At 31.2% G+C, this 21,074-nt stretch overlaps 3 protein-coding genes across 5 annotated transcripts; 2 read left to right on the plus strand and 1 right to left on the minus strand.

Annotated features, from left to right (window-relative positions):
• The first annotated feature begins 82 nt into the window (after positions 1 to 82).
• Positions 83 to 5,094, plus strand: LOC107911567 (uncharacterized). The gene is made up of 3 exons (XM_016839410.2): positions 83 to 1,614; positions 2,621 to 3,060; positions 3,198 to 5,094. The coding sequence occupies exons 1-3, from the start codon at positions 199 to 201 to the stop codon at positions 4,687 to 4,689; spliced, it is 3,348 nt and encodes a 1,115-aa protein (XP_016694899.2). The 5' UTR covers positions 83 to 198; the 3' UTR covers positions 4,690 to 5,094.
• A 2,837-nt stretch (positions 5,095 to 7,931) lies between these two features.
• LOC107911568 (uncharacterized) lies at positions 7,932 to 10,165 on the plus strand. 2 transcript variants are annotated; one of them, XM_041111754.1, is made up of 5 exons: positions 7,932 to 8,079; positions 8,187 to 8,365; positions 8,476 to 8,539; positions 9,705 to 9,983; positions 10,037 to 10,165. In XM_041111754.1, the coding sequence occupies exons 1-5, from the start codon at positions 8,049 to 8,051 to the stop codon at positions 10,039 to 10,041; spliced, it is 558 nt and encodes a 185-aa protein (XP_040967688.1). In that variant the 5' UTR covers positions 7,932 to 8,048; the 3' UTR covers positions 10,042 to 10,165. The 2 variants fall into 2 exon arrangements, with proteins under 2 accessions (XP_040967688.1, XP_016694901.2); XM_016839412.2 differs by having other exon boundaries at positions 9,714 to 10,165.
• A 6,821-nt stretch (positions 10,166 to 16,986) lies between these two features.
• LOC121228305 (protein BASIC PENTACYSTEINE1) lies at positions 16,987 to 19,463 on the minus strand. Of its 2 annotated transcripts, none has more exons than XM_041111755.1 (2): positions 19,313 to 19,463; positions 16,987 to 18,135 (listed from the first exon to the last, which is right to left on the minus strand). In XM_041111755.1, the coding sequence occupies exon 2, from the start codon at positions 18,126 to 18,128 to the stop codon at positions 17,280 to 17,282; it is 849 nt and encodes a 282-aa protein (XP_040967689.1). In that variant the 5' UTR covers positions 18,129 to 18,135; positions 19,313 to 19,463; the 3' UTR covers positions 16,987 to 17,279. The 2 variants fall into 2 exon arrangements, with proteins under 2 accessions (XP_040967689.1, XP_040967690.1); XM_041111756.1 differs by having other exon boundaries at positions 16,987 to 18,132; positions 19,313 to 19,452.
• Between the last annotated feature and the right edge of the window lie 1,611 nt (positions 19,464 to 21,074).

Here is a 21,074-nt window from a genome sequence, read left to right on the forward strand (position 1 = left end):
TGAAATTAGATTATAAGGACTAAATCAGTAAGATTAACATAGTATAGGGACTAGTAGAGTGAATTTCAGTTATTTTTCTGATGGAACTGGCGGTTTTCAATTCTGATCAATAATGGTATTTCAATTTCCCAATTTTTCTCTACTTCAAACCTAAAATCCCGATTTTCAAAAATTCCAGAAAATTAAAAGTTCAATAAAATGGCTGAAATACCACCGCCAAAACCGATTTTACCTCAAGATTGGGAATCTTTAGTTGAAGATTTCCAGTACGGCGGTTTCCGCCGCGAGAAATGGCGGTCCCTGTCCCCTTCCGTCGTCGAACTCGCCCTTTCATCGATCCTCAAAAAGGAATTCCCTTTCAAAATCCCTCTCGTAATCTTCCTCGAGGAATTTTCCGATCTATTGTTCCCCCAAGATCCATCACTCGCTTCCCTTATGGACCGCCTCGTCGAAACCCTACGCGCCGTTGTCCAATCCCCGACCGACGGTGTCCATGTCACTTACGCATTGAAAGAACAGATGATGGTTTCGACGACCTCGATTTTGATCTCTACCAACTCAGTCGAGTCCGTCGAGGTTCGGTTTACGGAATCCGTCGTCGAACTTTTATTAGCGGTTATAAACCGGCCGAACCATGGACCGGACCGCCACGCACGTGCCACTGCTTGTGAGTGTCTACGTGAGTTGGAGAAAGCTTACCCTTGTTTACTCTCTGATATTGCTGGTCATTTATGGAGCTTATGCCAAAGCGAACGAACCCATGCTTCGCAAAGTTACATTTTGTTGTTTACAACTGTGATTCATAGTATCGTGAATCGAAAGTTAAGTGTTTCTATTTTGAATACTTCGGTTCCTTTGATTTCTTTTAATGTACCGCAATGCGTTGTAGAATTAGAAAAGGAAGGGCTGTTAGAGTTGAATTATAAGGAATTGAGAAGAGCAATGGCGTTTTTATTGGAATGGCCACAAGTTTTAACTCCTTGTGGGATGATGATTTTTATGGGAATGATAATGCCATTAGCAGTAGCTTTAGATTTACAGCCTTCTATGCTTAAAGTTCAGTTTTTTGGGATGATTTATTCATTTAATCCTTTATTGTATCATGTTGTTTTGGTCATGTATTCGCATTTTTCCGAAGCATTTAACGAGCAGGAAATTGAGATTGTGAGAAGACTTTATTTGGTTTCATTGGAAACACAGCAACATTTGGTGTTTCGATTGCTTTCAGTGCATTGGTTGATGGTTTTTCTGAATAGGTTGATGGTCGAGAAGAAGAAGTCGATTGTAGAAACGGGTTTCATGTTTTATCCGAGCGTGTTTGATCCACTTTCGTTGAAAGCATTAAAGCTAGATTTACTTGCTTTCTGTTCTGTTTGTATCGATAAGTTGAATCCTCAAAGTGTTTCAGATATGGAAGGGAATTCGGTAGTGAAGCTCTTTCAGGATGGTCTAGTATCAGTTTTGGGTTTCAAATGGTTGCCTCCTTGGAGCACGGAAACTGCAGTGGCATTCCGTACTTTCCATAAATTTTTGATAGGCGCATCATCTCATTCCGAGGCTGATCCTTCCACCACCACTGCACTTATGGAATCCGCCATTTTCAATCATTTAAAGGTTTTTTCTTTTTCATTATAAAGTACTCATTTAATTATGCCTCAATGAATCTAATTTACATCTACTTAACTATATGGAGTATGTCCATTATCTGAAATAGATTATTATGTCGATCATATAATTATTATGATGGCATTTATGTAGGAGTGGATTAATCAGGTACAAGGAATGAAATTAAAACATAATTTGCCACACGTATAAAACTTAATTCAATTTATTTAGTCTTTTCCAGTTCGTTTAATATGAATGAAAAATGTTTTCTTTTTTTTTTTGGAATTTATATGCATGGGTTTGTGTTTATATAAATATAGGTGAATGTACCAAGGAGCTTGATCAAATTAGTCCCTCTACTATTAAATGGATCAGTTTAGTCTATCTACTATTAAAATGAATCAAATAAGTCCAAATTGGAATAAAATTAATATTTACTGTTTAACAAAATATTTTTAAAGTTTTTATTATTCTATAAATGAAATCTTTTCTTTGGAATTGAACTTCAATTGAAAAAAATATTTTTTAGGGCATTTTTTATATAGTAAATGTTAACTCTATTACAATTTGGACTTATTGATTCTTTTTAATAGTACAGGGACTAAATTGATCCATTTAATAATAGAGGGACTAATTTGATCCAGTCACTATAATACAGGGATCTCCCAGGTACTTTAACCTATACAAAGTTCATGAATTGTTTGTTTTTACTCAATAGTTTTATAATAAAAGTATATGCTAATGGGATCATTAGTTTTACTGAATTGGATCACAAGTGTTCCTTGATTTGGAATGTGTGTACCAATTCGAAAATCGCTTAGAGATAACGATTTCTGGTAACTGAGATGCAGAACTAGACTCGAAGTTTATGTTTTAGCTGATTCTAAATCCTGAGTATGACACGGGAAAAATTATACTGTTTATGTTTTAGCTGATTCTAAATCCTGAGTATGACACGGGAAAAATTATACTCCAATGGGCTATATGCTGATATTTGTTAACTTCTTTTGTTCAGGGGATGTTTGTTGACTTGATACTGGAGTTTCAGAGATTGGTTCCAGTCATTGTTGCTTTTATTGACCGTTTGTTAGGCTGTCAAAGGCATCTTTGGTTGGGAGAACGTCTGCTTCAAACGATCGATGCGAGTCTGCATTCAAGAGTTGCAATTGATTATAGACTAGTTTCATACTTCCCGATTTTCGATAGGATTGCTGAAAATCAAACAATACCTCCGCGTAGGTTGTTAGAGCTACTAACCAAGTTCATGGCTTTCCTTGTTGAGAAACATGGACCAGACACAGGTGTAAAATCTTGGTCTCGGGGTAGTAAGGTCCTCGGCATTTGCAGAACCATGCTAACTCACCATCAGAGCTCTCGTTTATTCCTTGGTTTATCCCGTCTCCTGGCGTTCACCTGCCTTTACTTCCCTGATTTGGAGGTTCGTGACCACGCAAGGTATGAAGGGACGACTTTGTTCTTTTTCCTTTTTTAACATTTCTGTTCCATGTTGACCCAACGGGAAGAAAAATAGTCTAAATTATAAGGAATCTCGAGAAGAGTTTTTGATTATTTTCTGTCATGTAAATTTACAGGATCTACTTGAGGATGCTGATTTGTGTACCCGGAGTGAAGCTTAGAGGAATGCTAAACCTTGGGGAGCAACTCCTTGGTATTTCCCCCTCGTCTCATTCCGGATCATTCTTCAACGTGCCATCTCCTCGACATTCTCAAGATCCCAAGAAATTAAAGAACATCGCATCCTATATCCATCTCGAGCGGATGATACCACTACTTGTCAAACAGGCTTGGTCGTTGTCTTTATTACCTTTAAGGGTCGGGAGTAACAAACCAGATTTTTCTGGTGGCTTTAGGGATGGTGGAGCCTCGACAGATGAAAGAGAACTTGATGCCACTATACAATTTGAGACTGTATTAGATGGTCAGGTAATGGATAAACCACAGGCGCCATTATATGTGATGGACTCGAAAGTTTCAGAGATTTTAGCGATATTAAGGAGACATTTCACGTATATTCCTGATTTTAGACATATGCCGGGGCTTAGGGTTAAAATTCCTTGCTATTTGAGATTTGATGCGGAGTCTTTCAATAATGTTTGGGGAAGTGAGTCCCCGAAAAGTGGGTTACACGGAGTAGATGCCCTCCCTGCCATATATGCTACAGTATTGAAATTCTCATCGTTGGCACCATATGGGTCAATTCCGACATGTCATATACCCTTTCTTCTCGGTCAACCTCCAACTAGTGGTGATTTTCGTGGTGAAAATTTTTCACTAGACATCATTGCTACACACGATGGTGATGGTGGTAGTGAAGAAGATATCTATAAAGCTCCTGCAATGATCGAATTGGAACCACGTGAGCCAACTCCCGGTATGGTTGATGTTTTCATTGAAACAAACGGGGAAGATGGTCAAATCATCACAGGACAGTTGCAAAGTATTACGGTTGGCATTGAAGATTTGTTTCTTAAAGCTATTGCCCCACCAGACATCCCAGAAGATGTTTTACCTGATTACTATTCAGATTTGTTCAATGCCTTGTGGGATGCATGTGGTACTACTTCCAATACCGGGCGGGAGATTTTCCCCTTAAAGAGTGGCAAAGGGTTTGCCGCCATTCATGGAACCAGATCCGTGAAGTTGCTTGAGATTCCTCCATATGCTTTAATTCGTGCCACTGAACATTATCTGGCACCATTTGTAGTTAGCGTGAGCGGAGATCGTCTCATTGACATGGTAAAGGATAATGGAATTATCAGAGACGTTGTATGGCAAGATGAAGCCTCTGGACTTTTGCTTGAAGCCCCCACCTCAGTTGCCGAACCTGACAGTATGCCTCTTTATCTTACTTTAGTCGAGAACGAAGAAGAGCAGGAAAGTCAGTTAAACATTGGCAAAAGAAGTCTCGGTTGCATCCATGTCTTGATTTTTCTTCCCCCGATGTTCCATCTCTTGTTACAAATGGAAGTAAGTGATGCTTCGACTTTAGTTCGTATTCGCACCGATCATTGGCCATGCTTAGCTTACATCGATGATTACTTGGAGGCATTGTTTTTGTCATAAAGGTGATTGCACGAACCAGTTGGGTTAAACTTCGAGTTTTGCCAGTTGGATGCCATTTTTAAAAGGTGATTGCTTGAACTAATCGTGCTAAACTTCAAGGCTTCATTCGACACGGTTCGAACTTCACTCTGGTTGGTGCCGATTTTTTGCATGGATTAATTGAATTAAACATCGAGATTTCACTGCATTACGGTTAAATACAACCCGTTGTTGTGAAACTTTTTGCATATGTTTATGTATTCTTTTTTTAAGATGATATGTGCATTTTGTTAGGAAAGGGGAGCTTTTTGCACCCATTTTGTTCATGTAATGCTGTTAGGGAAAAAAAAAAAAAAGCCTCTGCAACACATCTCAGGACTTTGTATTTTTTTAAAATAATAATAATAATTATTTATTTTCCATGTATCACAATTTTGTCAGTACATTTAAATATTTTAATTATTTTTTCGTATCATAGTTTATGTCATGTCTTAATACAAATTAGATTCTGATAGTAAAAGTATTATGGAGATTTCTGTATTATGAGTTTAATTATATTTTGTATTAGACTAATAAGTAAATTCGTTTTTTCTATTAAAAAATTAATCTATTTTTATTGATAAAAATAATTAGACAGTTACATGTGATGTGCCACGTGTGTTTTATTCTGATGTATAAGAACTAACTTTTAGTAGTAGAAATGGATGAAATTTTTAACATAAGGACTAATTTGCTCCTTGATCTAATATATAGAAATTAATTTATCTATTTTTTTAATAGAAAGATAAAATACAATATGAATTGTTTAATTTGTAGCGAAGGTATACTTCAGCAAGGCATAAGAGAAGCTTGTTCCACCTTCAATTAAAAAAGTCCCTAACAAAATAAAGCTCTCATGGGGTTTTGGATAAGGTAATTTTATTAATTAAATTTAAATTATAATATCTAAGTATGAATATAAAACATGTATTTTAAATATATATAATTAATTAAATTTTTTTGTTAAATTTTAATGTTTTTGAAACCGGATTGGTGGTTGAACTGGTCAAAGTCATCGGGTTTGTTTGATTCAAATTGAGTAAATTATTAAAAAATTATAACAAAAAAAAGTAAAAATTGAAAATTATTAAAAGATCATAAAATCTAGTTTAATTAATTTTTAGCCTAATACAATCGGTTCATATCAATTTGTGGATCAACTGATTGTTTACCTTGTTTTGGATCAGATCGGTCTGTTCTTAATTTAACCGTTCTAACTAGCTGATCCAATCCAGTTTCAACAAACTTATTAAATAGGATAAATTACACCTAATATCATTAAATTATTAGTAAATTTATGTTTAGGTCACTCAACTTTTAAAAAAATTATAAAATTATCGCTAAACTATTCAAAAGTTTTTATTTAAGTCACTGAGCTATTAAGATTTTTTTTAAAAAAAGGAAAGTTCAGTTAGTGATCTCTAAGTGACGATTTGACAATCAATATGGTAGATCAGTACCTATCAACGAGTATAAAAAACATATGTTAGATCCAAGTCGATCTGACAATCAATGTTAGGAATCGGAGAAGAACATTATCTAGACTTTGGTTCGCAGATTGTGATATTCAAAACTATTTCATAAAAGAAAAAAATTGAACTATAAAAGATAATGGGAATAAGAGCTTTCAATTGATATAGGCGATACGAACAGAGAAAGTCATACAACAACAATTTGAACAGCTCAATAACAAATAAAAACTTTCGAATAATTCAATCATTATTTTATAACTTTTAAAAATTAAATAATTAATAAATTAATAAATTAATGTGATTGAGTGCAGCTTATCTTATTAAATATCATGGAACTTCCACAAGGATACAAGTGGGTCCTATACCTATTGGCCAAAAAAGTATCCACCTAAATCCCACAATTGTGAGAATATATAAGGCAATATATATATATATATTTAAAAAAACCCTTGAATTTGAATTATGTCTAACCAATATTTTCTTTTTTTGTCTTTTTATTTGGGAAAAAAATCCAAAAATCCCTTTGATTTTATATGAAAAACAACAGCATATAATATTATATATATATTTGCAATTTTTTAGTCCCTATTTACCAAACCCCATATAAATTCAAATCCATCCCCACTAAAGAAAAATAATAGAAACACAAAATAATTTGGTTCACACATTCTTATAATCTTCAATTATTTTTAAAAAAAAGATACTATTTAATTTGCCTTTGCAAGTAAAGTCAACTTAATTGATGCTAACAAGCATTAATTAAATACTATTAGTTAATATTTCTAAAAGAATACTCTCACATTCAATACAGTAATTTTAGTTCTCAAAGTAGATTGTATTCATATAATAAACTTATAATTTAATCAATATTATTATCCTAATCATTGTTATAAAAAATAATTTCTCAAATTATCTTAAAATATATTTTAAAAATTTCACTCGTATTTTTTTTGAACAATTTCATTATAAATTCTAATAAAATATATTTTTTTATACAATACCTAGAACGACTCGTAACTCCTTCCTAATACATAAATAGAAGGATAGTGCAATAGGCCCTGGTAGAGTTTTCTTGATATACTATAATAGACAATAATAATTATTCATTTAATTTTTTCTTATTTTATGCATTGCTAGTGAACAACATTGACATATGTCCTTCAATTATATTTATTTTTAGGTTAAATTGCATCTAAGGTCACTAAACTATTAGTAATTTTACAATTTGGTCATTTAACTTTAAAAAAATACAAATAGTCATTGAACTATTTGAAATTTACTCATTAGGCTATTAAATCACTGTTGTGTGATTTTTTTACATTCGCACCACCTATATTAATCGAAAGCTCTTCTTCTTTAATCTTTTGACGAAACAATTTTGAATTTCATGGATATGCAAATCAAAACCTAAACAGTTTTCTTCTCCAATCTCCGACATTGACCGTTAAGTCGACTTGGATTTAACGTACAGATCATCAAACCGTCACTTGAAACTTGCTAATCAGACTTAAAATAAAAAAGCTTAACATCCTAAAAACTTTTGAATAATTTAATGACTTAAATGAAAACTTTCAAATAAAATTCAATGTCCATTTCATAACATTTTGTAATTAAATGACCAAAAGACAAATTTACTAATAATTTAGTGACCTTGGATATAATTTACCCTATATATTTTTTTATCCATTACTGTTTGACTAACTCACTGTTTCCATAGTTTCAAAAAAAAAAACTCACTGTTTCCATCTTACAATCATTTCTAAATTTTTCACCTTGTTTCAAACACCATTACTAATAAGCTTTATTTAAGACACCCATATGAACCCCAAACACCCCCACTGGTAAAAGAAGCTTCAATCTTTTTTATCAATGGCGGCTTACACTACCTGCAACAAAACATGTCTCTTTTCTCTTGTCTTTCACTGCTTTTCTTCTGTTTTTTTTTTGTTTCAAAACCATAGAATTTTAATTTTTTATTTACCTTTTTTTTTTAAATGTGAATTGCAGCCATTGATGGAAGTAGGTCACCATTGTTTCAAAATCTAGATTCGGATTTCTCTTCTGGGTATCTCGAAGATGCTTTACTTGAATTCACTGAAATGTCAAAACGGAGACGATTGTTGTCGTTTCATGGTGGTGATGATGATGATGATGATTTAACAAATAGCTTTAATGATCTTGCAATGGTATATACAAATTTTTTTGGATTTTTTCTTCTTTTTTTCTCAATAATAAAGCAATTATTTATGTCAATCAAAAGAATATACTGAAATATCTGTATTTGTTTTTTATGCAGAATTATATGAATTCTGAGAATTTCAGCTGCATGAACCAGTTAACAACCATTAATGGAGTTTCAGGTAATGATTTTTTCTGGTTTAATTCTGGTTTAGTCCCCCTACTATGTTAAAATTTGGGATTTAATCCCCTACTTTAATTTAACATAATTTGGTCCTCTACTTTTAGGCTTTAATGCAAAATTGGCCTTCTAATTATAACATTTTTCCCACATAAGTGTCTAAACTTTAATTTAACATTTTCTTTGGTACACCTTCCTTTCATTTTACCTCAAGTCACAATATCAACTAATAAAAATGTGACACGTGGCACATTATTACTATATGTGATAAACTTATCGAGTAAAATGAGAGGAAATTGATAATTTAGATGTCACTTTTATAATGTTATTAGTATGTCCAAATTTATAACACTGTTAATTGTTACCGTTAAATCGATGATTTGACTTTTTTTACTGATACGTGATCCATAGTCAGAACCACGTGAAAATCTAGTTAATCATGTACAGATAATCAGTAATAAATTTGAATTTCCATTGAAATCCCCTAACAAGGATGAAGCTCAGGTAGAGACCTTTGCCCCTTGGTTAAATGGTATAATTCTCCTTGTAGTCCTTTTTAAAAATTAAAAGTTCAATTTTAATCCCTTTAAACTTTGGTCAAATGAAAAATTTTCATTTCTGGTCCCTACAAAAAATTTATTTATTCAATTTAGATCATTTCAACTTAAAAAAATTTAGCTTTGGCCCCAACATTTTTAATTTTATCTCGATCACCAATATAAAATTTCTAGCTTTGTCCTTGTGCTTAAAGTCGTTTTAGAAAAAAAAAAACCACGTCATCACTTTAACAACAACAACTAACGGTCAATTTAGACCTATTAATAACATTATAAGAGGAGAGAGACTCAATTATGACAAATTATATTAGATGGATTAAAACTTAAATTTTAGCATAGTAATGAGACCGAAATCAAAATAAAACAATTTAAAAGTTTTTTGTTATGGAAATTCGTATCTCGGAATATGTCAAAAACAAATATTTTTAAAACATGAAAATTCAACAAAAAAATAAAAATTTCTATATCTATTTTACAGTTCAAAAAGACTAATCATTTTATGGTTCATGATTACCTTCCTAACAACATCGTCTTCAAATTTTCATGATTACCTTCCTAACAACATCGTCTTCAAATTTAGTTAACCTTGATTTTCTTTTAATGTATAAGGAAATGAAGATAAAAAGAAGAACAAAAGGGTGATAAAAAGTGTTGTTTATCCATTTGCATTAGTAAAACCGGGAGGGATTGAAGGCGATATGACATTAAATGACATTAATCAAAGGCTTTTAATGCCGCCGACAAGACCGATCCGACACCCTGTTGGGGACTCCGCTTGTCGGCCATGCATGTCAGCCGACGGTACTGGCCTTTCTGGCAAAGCCGTGACGGCACTCACCAAAATATACACTAAAGGAAGTGGCTCCATCACCATAATTAGAACTAAAGGTTAAGTGAGTTTTCTATTGGAAGTGGCTCCATCACCATAATTAGAACTAAAGGTTAAGTGAGTTTTCTATTGATATCGAAATAGTTAAATTATGATATTGATCCCTCAATTATGCTTAAATTTGATGTTTAACTTTTGTAATTTAATTTGGCATAATGTAGTCTTTACTTTTACAATGTTATTTTAACACTGTTAGCTAACAAATACTCCAATTAAAATACCAACACAGTTTTTTCTTAAAAGTATTTTAATTGGAATAGTTACTTATTTGGACTAACTAATTATTTAAACTATATTAAATTTTAGGGACTAAATCTTAAATTTAAGCAAAGTAATGGAAGTTGATCTATAAGGTTTATATTTGATGGCATATGTACACCAAAAGTAAATTTAAATGATTTTATTCACCCTTATTGTATCAAATATTAATAAATATATATATATAAATAAAAGAGAAGTGTGATAATTAATGTAAAAAAATATTTCATATTTGGCATATTATATAGTTATTAATAGAATTTAAAGTAAATTATTTTTTTAAAGTAAATTTCACTAAATATTAATTGCAAAATATTTATAATCATAAATATAAAATATCCTTAATTTCTAAAACAGATAATATTACGAACTTAAACATATTCGAATTTATATCCTTTAAGTTGTTATAACAACAACAATACCAACCAAAGTAATGCTTCGTTGGCAAACACTTTATTTGTTAATAATAACAATACCAATAAAACCAAACTAAAACACATTTGACTGTTGTTGTTAATAGGCATAGTAATAAATTTATCCCTTAACGTTTTCATCTTTTATCAATTTGGTTGTTATTCCTTTTTTAACTAAATTTGGACTCCAACCTTTTAAAATGAGTTAAATTTGATCATCAATCTTTTTTAAAAAGTCCAATTGTTTTTTTTTTGAAAGAATTACTGGCTAAAACTTTAAATTTTTAAACATGGACACCCGCGTGACAATCTACGTGTACTTCATTCTATGTTTTTGAATTTTTTTTATAAATTTTGAATTATTCGTGATGTGGCATATAAGGAAAATAGTGACATGTCAACATGAAATACACGTGGACTGCCACGCAAGTTGCCACGACAACTTGTTTAAAAATTAATGTTTTGGTCAACATTTCCAATAGAAAAACAATTTGACTCTTTTTGAAATGTTATGACCAAATTTAACTAAAAAGGAATAAGAACCAATTTGTTAAAAAAAATTGTAAACATTAATGAAAAAGCCTTGGTCAAAACAATTTTGTTTAATCTTACGTTGGACCGGAAATTGGGATAGAGTATATTTTTTTAGTAAGGTAGAACAAGATGTAAATACAATATTTATTAACGCAGTTTAGATTAACAATCCTATGTTTAAAGAGCTTTGTTCAGAGAGAGATTTTATTCAACTAGTATAACTATTGGTTAAAGCCTAAACTACCCTTCAAACATATATAAGGATATTATATTCAACCAAAATTGTTAAAAATCAATCTCCCGAATCCCTAAGACACTCCAAAACTTGTCACTAATGTACATCTTTGTTTAAAAATTAGTATTTTAGTCAACATTTCCGTTAGAAAAATAATTTGACTCTTTTCGAAATGTTATGACCAAATTTAACTAAAAAAAGACTAAGAACCAAATTGATAAAAAAAAATTGTAAACATTAATGAAAAAACCTTTGTTGAAAACACTTTTGGTTAATCTTACGTGGGACCAAAAATTGGGATAGAACATATTTTTTTAATAAGGTAGATCAAGATGTAAATGCAATATTTATTAACGCAGTTCAGATTAACAATCCTACGTTTACAGAGCCTCTTTCAGAGAGAGATTTTATTCCTAGTACAACTATTGGTTAAAGCCTAAACTACTCTTCACACATACGGATATTTGTAGCCTAATATTCAACCAAAATTGTTAAAAATCAATCTCTTGAATCTGTAAGACACTCCAAAACTTGTCACTAATGTGCGTCAATCAAGCCTATTTACAAGGTGATACAAACAACCCCTTTAACAAAATTTTGATAAACTTCAAACTCCCAATTAAAAACTGATTTTATCTCTTAAAGTATCTTCAAAGATTATTCCATTTGTTTTTTTAAAGCGGCTTAAAATACTTAAAAGATAAGGATAAGGATAACACTCTTCAAGGAAGTATCATGAATGCCCTTATAGTAAGAGTTGGATGGCATTTTATCCCCTCACTCAAAAAATGAGCAAATTAGTCCTTATATGTTAAATCAAAGAGCAAATTGGTCATTTTGTTAAAAATTCCATCTATTTTTATTGTTAAAAACTAGTTCTTGTATGTTAGCATAAGGTACATGTAGCATGCCACATGTAATTGTTTGATTATTTCGTGATCCACGCCAATTTATTCTTTAATCTAATGAATAAAGATTAATTTGCTCATTTTTTTCAACAAAATGAACCAAAATACAATTTGACTCCTAGTAAAACTAACTCCATGATAATTTTACTGACAGTTCAATAATTCAAACTCTTCTCCTTTCTCAAAAAAGCCAACCGAATGAATAATTTTAGATTCTCTATTTTATACGAAATTCTCCTAATTTGTTAGTTTAAATAAGAGTCAAACATGCCAACTAAAAAACTTTGACTACACTAAAATTATTGTTCCATTTAACGTCGGAATCATATCTTGTTTTTAATTTTTTTGTCTTATTTATATTTAAATCCGACAAAGACATGCCTTATTAATTGAATCAAACAAAAGCCGATTGAGTCTTAACTTGATCGACATGGGCATTGTTATTAATGCAGGAGGATGTAGGTTCAATTGGTATGGGCATTATCCTCCTATTTATGAGTTAGAAAGGGACTCTAAATAATTCTAAATAATTTTAGGTATTGTATAAAAAATAAATCAAAATATATAATGGAATTATTAAAAAAATTAAAATAAAAAAAGCAAATAAATCCAATAAAGAGTCATCAAAATTCAAATGAAGTCAAAACTTTTGAAAATTTTAAAGCTTTTTGCAACAATGGCATATCATATAGGGCATGCATATATCTTTACATTGTAAAGTGCTTACAGTTCATGGTAGTTGAAACATTTAATTATGCAATGAAATTAAAATGGAACATACTATATATTTGGTCCTTCATGTTTTAAGGACTAAATCTCAAAATTTATAAAAGTATAAGGATTAATAGTATATTTTAATCTAATTGTTTTGGGTTGAGTAAAAGTATTATGGAGGCCCTTGTACTCGTACTAGGAGTCGGATTGCATTTGCTCTCTCTACTAAAAAATGAGCAAATTAATCCCCATACATTAAATCAAAAAGTAAATAGGTTCTTTTGTTAAAAAATTTCTCTATTTTTGTTATTAAAAATAGGTCCATATACATCAGCATGACGTACATGTGGCATAACATTTATCACTATCTGATTATTCTATCAACTACGTAAGTTTTTAACAATACAAATAAATAATTTTTTTAAAAAAATAATTAATTTATTCTTTAAATTAATGTATAAATATTAATTTATTTATTTTTTAATAAAAAATAAAATATAATTTAACTCTTAATATAAAATACTCTATAATACCTTTACTTGTTGGGTAGTTAGGTTTAGCTCAAATTGATTAAATATTTGGCTATTGAGGATGACATCAAAATTGTCCTCTTTCTCTATTGGTCAACGCCCATCTATTTGAAACTTTGACCTTTCCCCGACAAGAATGAGAAATATGGGACCCATTATTAAACATAAAATATTCGTACCCTGTTTTTGATCTTACATGCACCTTAAATCTCAACCGTTGAAAGTCTTTAAATTTTCAAAGTGGGGAACTATCAGATTAATCCGACGGTTGTAATGAGAAGCAGAGCAAAACATGAGATTGAGAGTGACCCAAGTCCGTTTCACAGCTGTAAGGCAAAAAGGTCGCAGCTACGTGGTTGAAAAAAGGGTAAATTTTACCAAAGTCACTAAACTATTAGTAAGTTTACACTTCGGTCACTTAACTTCAAAAAGTTACAAAATAGTCAATGAACTATTTGAAAGTTTTCATTTAAGTCACTAGGCTGTTAAAATCATTATTTTATGACCTTCTTTATTTATACAGCCTGTACCAATCCAAAGCTCTCATTTTACTCATTTTCTACAATTTAGTTTTTTTTTCTTGAAATAACTTAAAATGTCATAATTCTATGAACGAAAATCCAAATAGTTTCCTTCTTCATCTCCAACACTAACCATCACATCAAATAGTTTCTTATGAAATTGTGTTGAAAATGCAGTGATTAGGGTCTCGAATTATATGGTCGGTCGAGTGTTGAGATTTTAGAGCAAAGGGTCGGGGATGCTTTTATTAATCCGTAGATACGGATATTCTCTTTAAATTTTAAAGGGAATAAGGTACGTTGATTGTTGTTTTTTCGATTAAATGAGATATTAAATTATCTAAGTTCAGCTAAAAAAATTGGATTAGTTATTGTCTAGCTCGAGTTATGAGACTCGAGCTACAAACTAGTCACATTTAAGTATGTGTTTGACTCAAATAACTCATAAAACTAACTGAAATTGGATCAATCACTATTGAGCTTGAGTTTGAGTAGCTCAAGAGATAGTGATGTTGCCAAGGGTTAAACAGATCCTTAGCTCCTAAAATGGTATAATACTAGTTTAGTCCTTCCAATACAAAGATAAATTATATTTTGTCCTCGTAAAAATTTATAATTTATCTTCCATCTTCTAAAAATAGTGAAATATTAATTTAATCCCTATATAAATTACAAAGTTGTAAGTTAACATAACTCTAAGATTACCTCCAAAGTCTCTTATAAATTTATAATTTATTTCTGCTCACACCTATCGAGATACGCAACAAGCCAGATTGGAGTATAGCAATTAAACTCATTTTTTTTATTTCTTTTTTTTAAGAAACGAAGCTCAACCAATTCAACCATTATCTCAAAATGAACTCAAGATTTAAAAGTGAAATTTGATCGAGTTCGAGTTTGAATCCTTATATTCAGTCAATTCTTCATTTCAAATGCAAATTATGATGTATAACTTGGATATAGATACACCATCCTTGTATCAATGTTCCTTGCCGATGCTAACAAGTGTCATTATTATTATTTTTAAATAAAAACACATATATGTGCATGCTTTGTAGCAATTATTTGGTTCATCAGATTCATCCTTCTTTCATTAGTTGTATTTTTTCTTTCTCCTCAAATATTCATCCACAAGAAATTATTATTAGATAAATCCATATATTCGTATCAAATTTATATATATTTTTTCATAATTATATTTAAATATTTTATATTTATCAATTTATATATTCATCTCGTATTTTTTTTCTTTTTCTTTTTTTGTTTCATATTCGTAAAGGTATTGATAAAACACTTACAATTACAACCTACTTGAATTTGATTAAGAAATTTATCAAGTTTAATTTTGAGTTGAACGTGTTAATAAGAGTTGTATTATTTCGAACAACTCACGTGCTCGAACTTAATTATTGGAATTAAATAATCAATTAAGCAAAGCACACGCAGTTTGACCATATCTTGACTCGAACTTCAACTTAGAAAATAATATTCGGTCAAGTTTGATCCAAGCAAAAGTAATCATGTTTACAATGTTTTATGTTTATATTAACTTTTGACCGGTAAATAATTTGTGTTACGTAGATTTTAAACTATTCATATATCCATCTCGTGCTCGTGTCATATTTTCTTCGTGTTATAATTATATTTAAATATTTAAAGTATTAAGAACATCTAAATACTCGTTTTGAGGTAGAGTCTATACAAAAAAACCTGGTTCCAGCTAGAGTATTGAAATTCAAGTAATTAATTAAGCCAAGCTTGCATTGTTTGACTATATCTCGACCTGAACTTCAACTTAGAAAATAATATTCAATCAAGTTTGAGACAAATAAATAATTTGTGTTGAATAGATTTTGATATATTCGTATATCCCGTCTCGTGCTCGTGTCTTATTTTTCCTTGCTCGTATGTCTTATTTTTCCGAACTATGTAATCATATCGTGTTTGCTCCAATGCTGTTAAAAAGCTTGAGAGCTTCAAAGTAAGTGAAGAACATCCCAATTTGGTAATTCTAGGGTTTTGTTCCAAGGAATCGAAACACCAATACATGCCTGATGGATCTCTCGGGTGGAAGTTCGGGTTCGTTCAGTTGGGAGAAAATCCAGAAAATTGTGCTCGAAACCGGGCAAGGGATCTTTTTACATGGATGAGAATTTCAGACCCAGGACTTCGGATTTCGGGATAGTGAAATTGAGCCTGAAGAAGCATGATCTCGTCTCATTATATGAAAGAAGTGAAACAATGGGACATATGGCACTAGAATTGATGGTTTCAAGGGATTTCGAGGCTGTTTCATGAAAATCCGATGTCTATAGTTTCATAATGTCTTAGAAATGGCATGCGGAAGAAGGCATGTCGACGTCGATGCAATCAATTCGAGCAAAGTGCATTTTCCTACTTGGGTCTATGAAATAAATGAGGGGAGATTTGGAGTTTGAGAACCTGAAGAAAAGTTGTTCATAATCGGGTTATGGTGCACTCAAACTTGGCCATCTTGGCCATCGGTTTGCCCCTCCATGAACAGAGTCCTGGAGATGTTAGAAATGAACCTTAATGATCCGGAAATGTTTCCGAGGCCAGTGCTCATTTCGGTTCAATACCTGTGTGAAACAAAGCCAGAACCAGATTCTCCAAAAGAGATGCTATTGCCTGAGACAATGGAGAGAAGCTCATAGTAATATCAAAGCATTTTTCACCAGTCTAAGCTTTCATCTATACACTGTACATAAATGTTCTCTGCAACCACGGTTCTCGTATAATTAAAACTTTTAAGTATCCTAACATAAAAAAATCCGCATTTTCTTCAATTCTAACGTCGAAAAGATGTTAGAACAAAATACCAAATGATAAGGATTGGCTACATAATCATCATTCACAAGTTTATGCTAATAAAGGGAATAAATAAAATGCCATTGATGTCAGTTTAAAGATACCGAGGAAAAGCAGCATTCAACTGCCAGTCTCTAACAACACTTTCCGGGTGGACGAAAGGAGAATATCCGAACAAAATCCAACAACTAAAAACTCGTCCACAACTTTAAACCGGAATAAACGGGATGTTCTTAAAGCATGAGCACAAATGAAAAACTACAAGGTTCGAACAAAGATGGCCATGGGAATATATACAAGTGAAGCAGACCATAATTGATGGAGTTCAACTATCATTACCACCAATATTAAACCTACCTGATAGTAACAAACTTGTTGGTACCGTGTCTTGCCCAATGACTCCTCAAATCAATCGGATTACTGAAGTTGTAATTTTCAACTGCAAGTTTCTCAAGGACCTTCTTGAATGCCCCCTGACTCATTTTCCGGCCAGCTATCCTTGCACCACGCCTTTTGGTGCTCATTGGCAAAGGATACATGGATACGTTTGTGGTACAACAAGCGGATTGCCAACCACCAAAGCCCCATCGATAACATTGCTGAGCCGTTCCAGTGCATGAGCAAACAGGAATTGGAATGCCTGAAATATCCATGTCATACCCATTTATTTTAAAAACAATACTCTTCTTTGCTGGCTTCACACGTTGAACTGCAGAATTGGCATTTTCCTTCGGCTTCTTAGGCTTTTTGGCCTTCGGCATCTTAGGGGCAGCTCCACCCTGCCTTTTCTTCGGTTCAACACCCTCCTTATTAGCTGGTGGCTCTTCAACACTACTCGCCACCCTCTCATCTCTTGTTGAAGAATCAGGTGGTGGCTGCAAAATTGGCAATGAATGAGCTGCCGACGTTTCCGGGAGAACGGCGTAATTAGGAGTGGTGGCAGGGAACATGTTGAAAAACTTATCTCTGTCAGCAATCCAACTATCCCTAACATAATTCATGGGGATATGTGCCTCGGAAACAATGGGGTCCCGCTGGTGAAAGGTGGTATTGGTAGTAATCATGAGATTGGGATCACGGCCGGGAATAAAAGACTTTGCATCCCGTTCAACCATGCTCGACATTAGCTGCAGACCGAGATGTCCTTTAAACGACGGTTCGTAGTAACCCCAATTACGCATATTCAACGCATCGTCATCCATGAAGCTACTACATATAGTTAACAACACAACAGAAATTATTAATCTTTTACCATGATTCAAAATTTTCCATTCAAGTACTGTTTAGCACTCCCAGTTGAATAAACAACAAATACCACAGGGAAACAAAATAGGAAGAAAATAAGGGTTAATATAACTTTTAGTCCCTGAACTTGGAAATTAGGTCCACTTTGGTACCTTTACCTTTTTTTTCTCCATTTAGGTACCCAAACTTGGCAGCTAAGTCCATTTTGGCCTCTAAACTTAGATTCCAACAAGATTTGATTATGTAGTACAATCTGAGAGTGCCACATCATCAAACTTTTACATTTGCCAAGTTTAGGAACCAAAATGGACCTAGTTACCAAGTTCAAGTACCAAAGTGAACTTAATTATCAAGTTCAGGGACTAGAAGTTATATTAACCCACAAAATAAACATCGGATTCAAATAAGAAATGCATTGCAATGACATTGAACGGAGATAAAACACAGATCCAATTACATACAAAGCTAAATAAAGATCAAACAGAAACAGCATTTCAAAAGTCAAAAGAGTGATATATAAATCCGTTTGGTTCCCAAGAATATAAATGGAAAGAAAATAAGTCACATTTCTAACACTAAACCTCCAATGAGCTAAATTATGGAAACCAAAGATCTCATTCCACAGTAAATAAATAAATGAAAATATAGCAAAAAATGGAAGAAGAAAGAACTCTAAGATTCCGAAGCAGCATAAATTTAAATCTAAAGATAGCAATAGAAAAAAAAATGGAAACTTTCAGATTCAAACTCAGTTCTAATTTGCCCACATTTTCCCATGATCCAAAATTTCCAAGAATCAAAACCCATAATCAGATCTACTAAATAAAGCTAAAAAGAGCCCCCCACAAAAAAAACAAAATCCTGTTTCTGAGCTTCCAATTTGGGAAGTTCGTAAGAACCCTAAACCTGCTTCAAAATTTCAATCTTCAAATCTCAAAACAAACAAACAAATAAATATATAAATAAAATATATTAATAGCTTAACAAAGGTGTTAGGACCCATATATCTATTATCCAGTATTTGTTAGAGAAAAGAAAGCAATGAGAGATGATGAAAGCAAAAAAGAAAAAAAAAGGAAAAATTAAATTAAAAAATAGAAAGGAAAGAGAGATGTAAGTGAGAGGAAAGATAAAAACTTACTTTGGGGGTGTAAAATAGCTCTTTAGGGTTTTTTTTTCCTTTTTTCTGGAGAGAGAAAGAGGAGAGAGAAACCACAGAGAAAAAAAAACCTAAATAAAAAGAAAGAGAAAGAGAGATAGAGACTGAAGTCTACAGTGTAAAACTCTAAACAAATACAGAAAGGTTAAATATATTTTTTAAAAATGTTATGTATTGGGTTAATTCCGGTAAACGTCGTCGAATTATCGTAAAGATTTTAAATTAGTCATAAATTTTAGGGTAAATTCAACCAATGTCACTAAACTATTAGAAAATTTACGTTTTAGTCACTCAACTTTAAAATGTTACAAAATTATCACAGAACTATTCAAAAATTTTTATTTTAAGTCACTAAAATGGTCATTGAATGGTGATAAAAGGTGTTCATGGGCTATGTAATCCAACCGACCCGATCAACTCAACTCATATTGGGGTGGGCTGGCTTAGTTTGACCAATTTTATTGTTTAAATAATAAAATTAAAAAATATATTAATATTATGTTTATGATTAAATTTAAATATAAAATGATTTACTATTATTTTTAAACAATAAAATTGAGTTAAACGAATTCGAGGTATTTTTTTTTAAATCGAGCCTCAACCTAGCTTTACTCATAAATACTTCTAATGGTAATAAAGTATTTCCAAAGTTTAAGCATTCAATCCATATTAAATCATATTTGAATAATTTTTTAATTATTTCAAATGATTTATATATAAAAATTAATTAATTTTAAATATAAAGTATATGAAATATTAGTGTAAAATAATTTTTAAATAACGGTACAAACTTTAAATCAATTGAAATTAAATTTAACTATATTGTGTAATTTTTATATTCAAAATACACTAAATAAAAAATTCAAGACTTAATTTATTAAGTTATTATTTTGTCAAAATGGAATCCATTTTTCTATAAAAAAATTCAATATAGTGTATTTTGATTAAAAACTTTATATTAAATTTATTTTGAATCGATTTAGAGTTTGTATCACTATTTAAAAATTATTTTATACTAATATTTTATACACCTTATAATTAAATTTATATAATTTTTTGATATAATTAATCTAAATTATTAGTAAGTTTATGTATTGGTCACTCAACTTTAAAAAGTTGCAAATTAGTCATCGAACAATTCAAAAGTTTTCATTTAAGTCGCTGAAATATTTGAAAGTTTTTTTTAGGTCACTACCTATTAAGTTTTTTTGGCATAATGATTTATTTGGCACTTCAACTTTACAAAAAAGTTATTTTAGCTCCCCATTTAATTTTTTGCCTCTTTTAGCTCTTAAACTTGTGTTGTTTGTCAAATCATCTAAAAATAGATGAAAAGTTAACATTCGTTAATATTGCATCAATTAATTAATCTTTTAAAATTTTAAAATTAAAAGATAATTAAATTAATTAATTTTATTAAAAATATAAAATTATAACTATGATAACGTGTTTGCCATGTCAACAATTAATTAATCTTTTAAAATTAAAAAAATAAAAATAAAAATTATTAAAAAAGTATAAAAATTATAAAAAAATATTTTTAAAAAATTAATTAATTGCTAATGTGACATATATATGGACTGCTACATGAATGCCATATTAGCAAAATTAACCAATATTAACTTTTTTTTAATCCATTGTGAGGTGATTTGACAAATAATGCAAGTTCAAAGGCTAAAAGAGGTAAAAAAAAATTAAATATAGAGCTAAAATAATTTTTTGCAAAGTTGGAGGATTGGATGAG

This window comes from Gossypium hirsutum, chromosome A04 (genome assembly GCF_007990345.1).
Source record: "Gossypium hirsutum isolate 1008001.06 chromosome A04, Gossypium_hirsutum_v2.1, whole genome shotgun sequence".
Lineage (NCBI taxonomy): Eukaryota > Viridiplantae > Streptophyta > Magnoliopsida > Malvales > Malvaceae > Gossypium > Gossypium hirsutum.

Coding starts and splice junctions, on each gene's coding strand:
- LOC107911567 (XM_016839410.2), top strand. CDS start 199: ATGGCTGAAATACCACCGCCAAAACCGATTTTACCTCAAGATTGGGAA. Junction 1,615..2,620: donor CCATTTTCAATCATTTAAAG/GTTTTTTCTTTT, acceptor TCTTTTGTTCAG/GGGATGTTTGTTGACTTGAT. Junction 3,061..3,197: donor GAGGTTCGTGACCACGCAAG/GTATGAAGGGAC, acceptor GTAAATTTACAG/GATCTACTTGAGGATGCTGA.
- LOC107911568 (XM_041111754.1), top strand. CDS start 8,049: ATGGCGGCTTACACTACCTGCAACAAAACAT. Junction 8,080..8,186: donor CACTACCTGCAACAAAACAT/GTCTCTTTTCTC, acceptor TGTGAATTGCAG/CCATTGATGGAAGTAGGTCA. Junction 8,540..9,704: donor AACCATTAATGGAGTTTCAG/GTAATGATTTTT, acceptor TTAATGTATAAG/GAAATGAAGATAAAAAGAAG.
- LOC121228305 (XM_041111755.1), bottom strand. CDS start 18,128: ATGGATGACGATGCGTTGAATATGCGTAATTGGGGTTACTACGAACCG.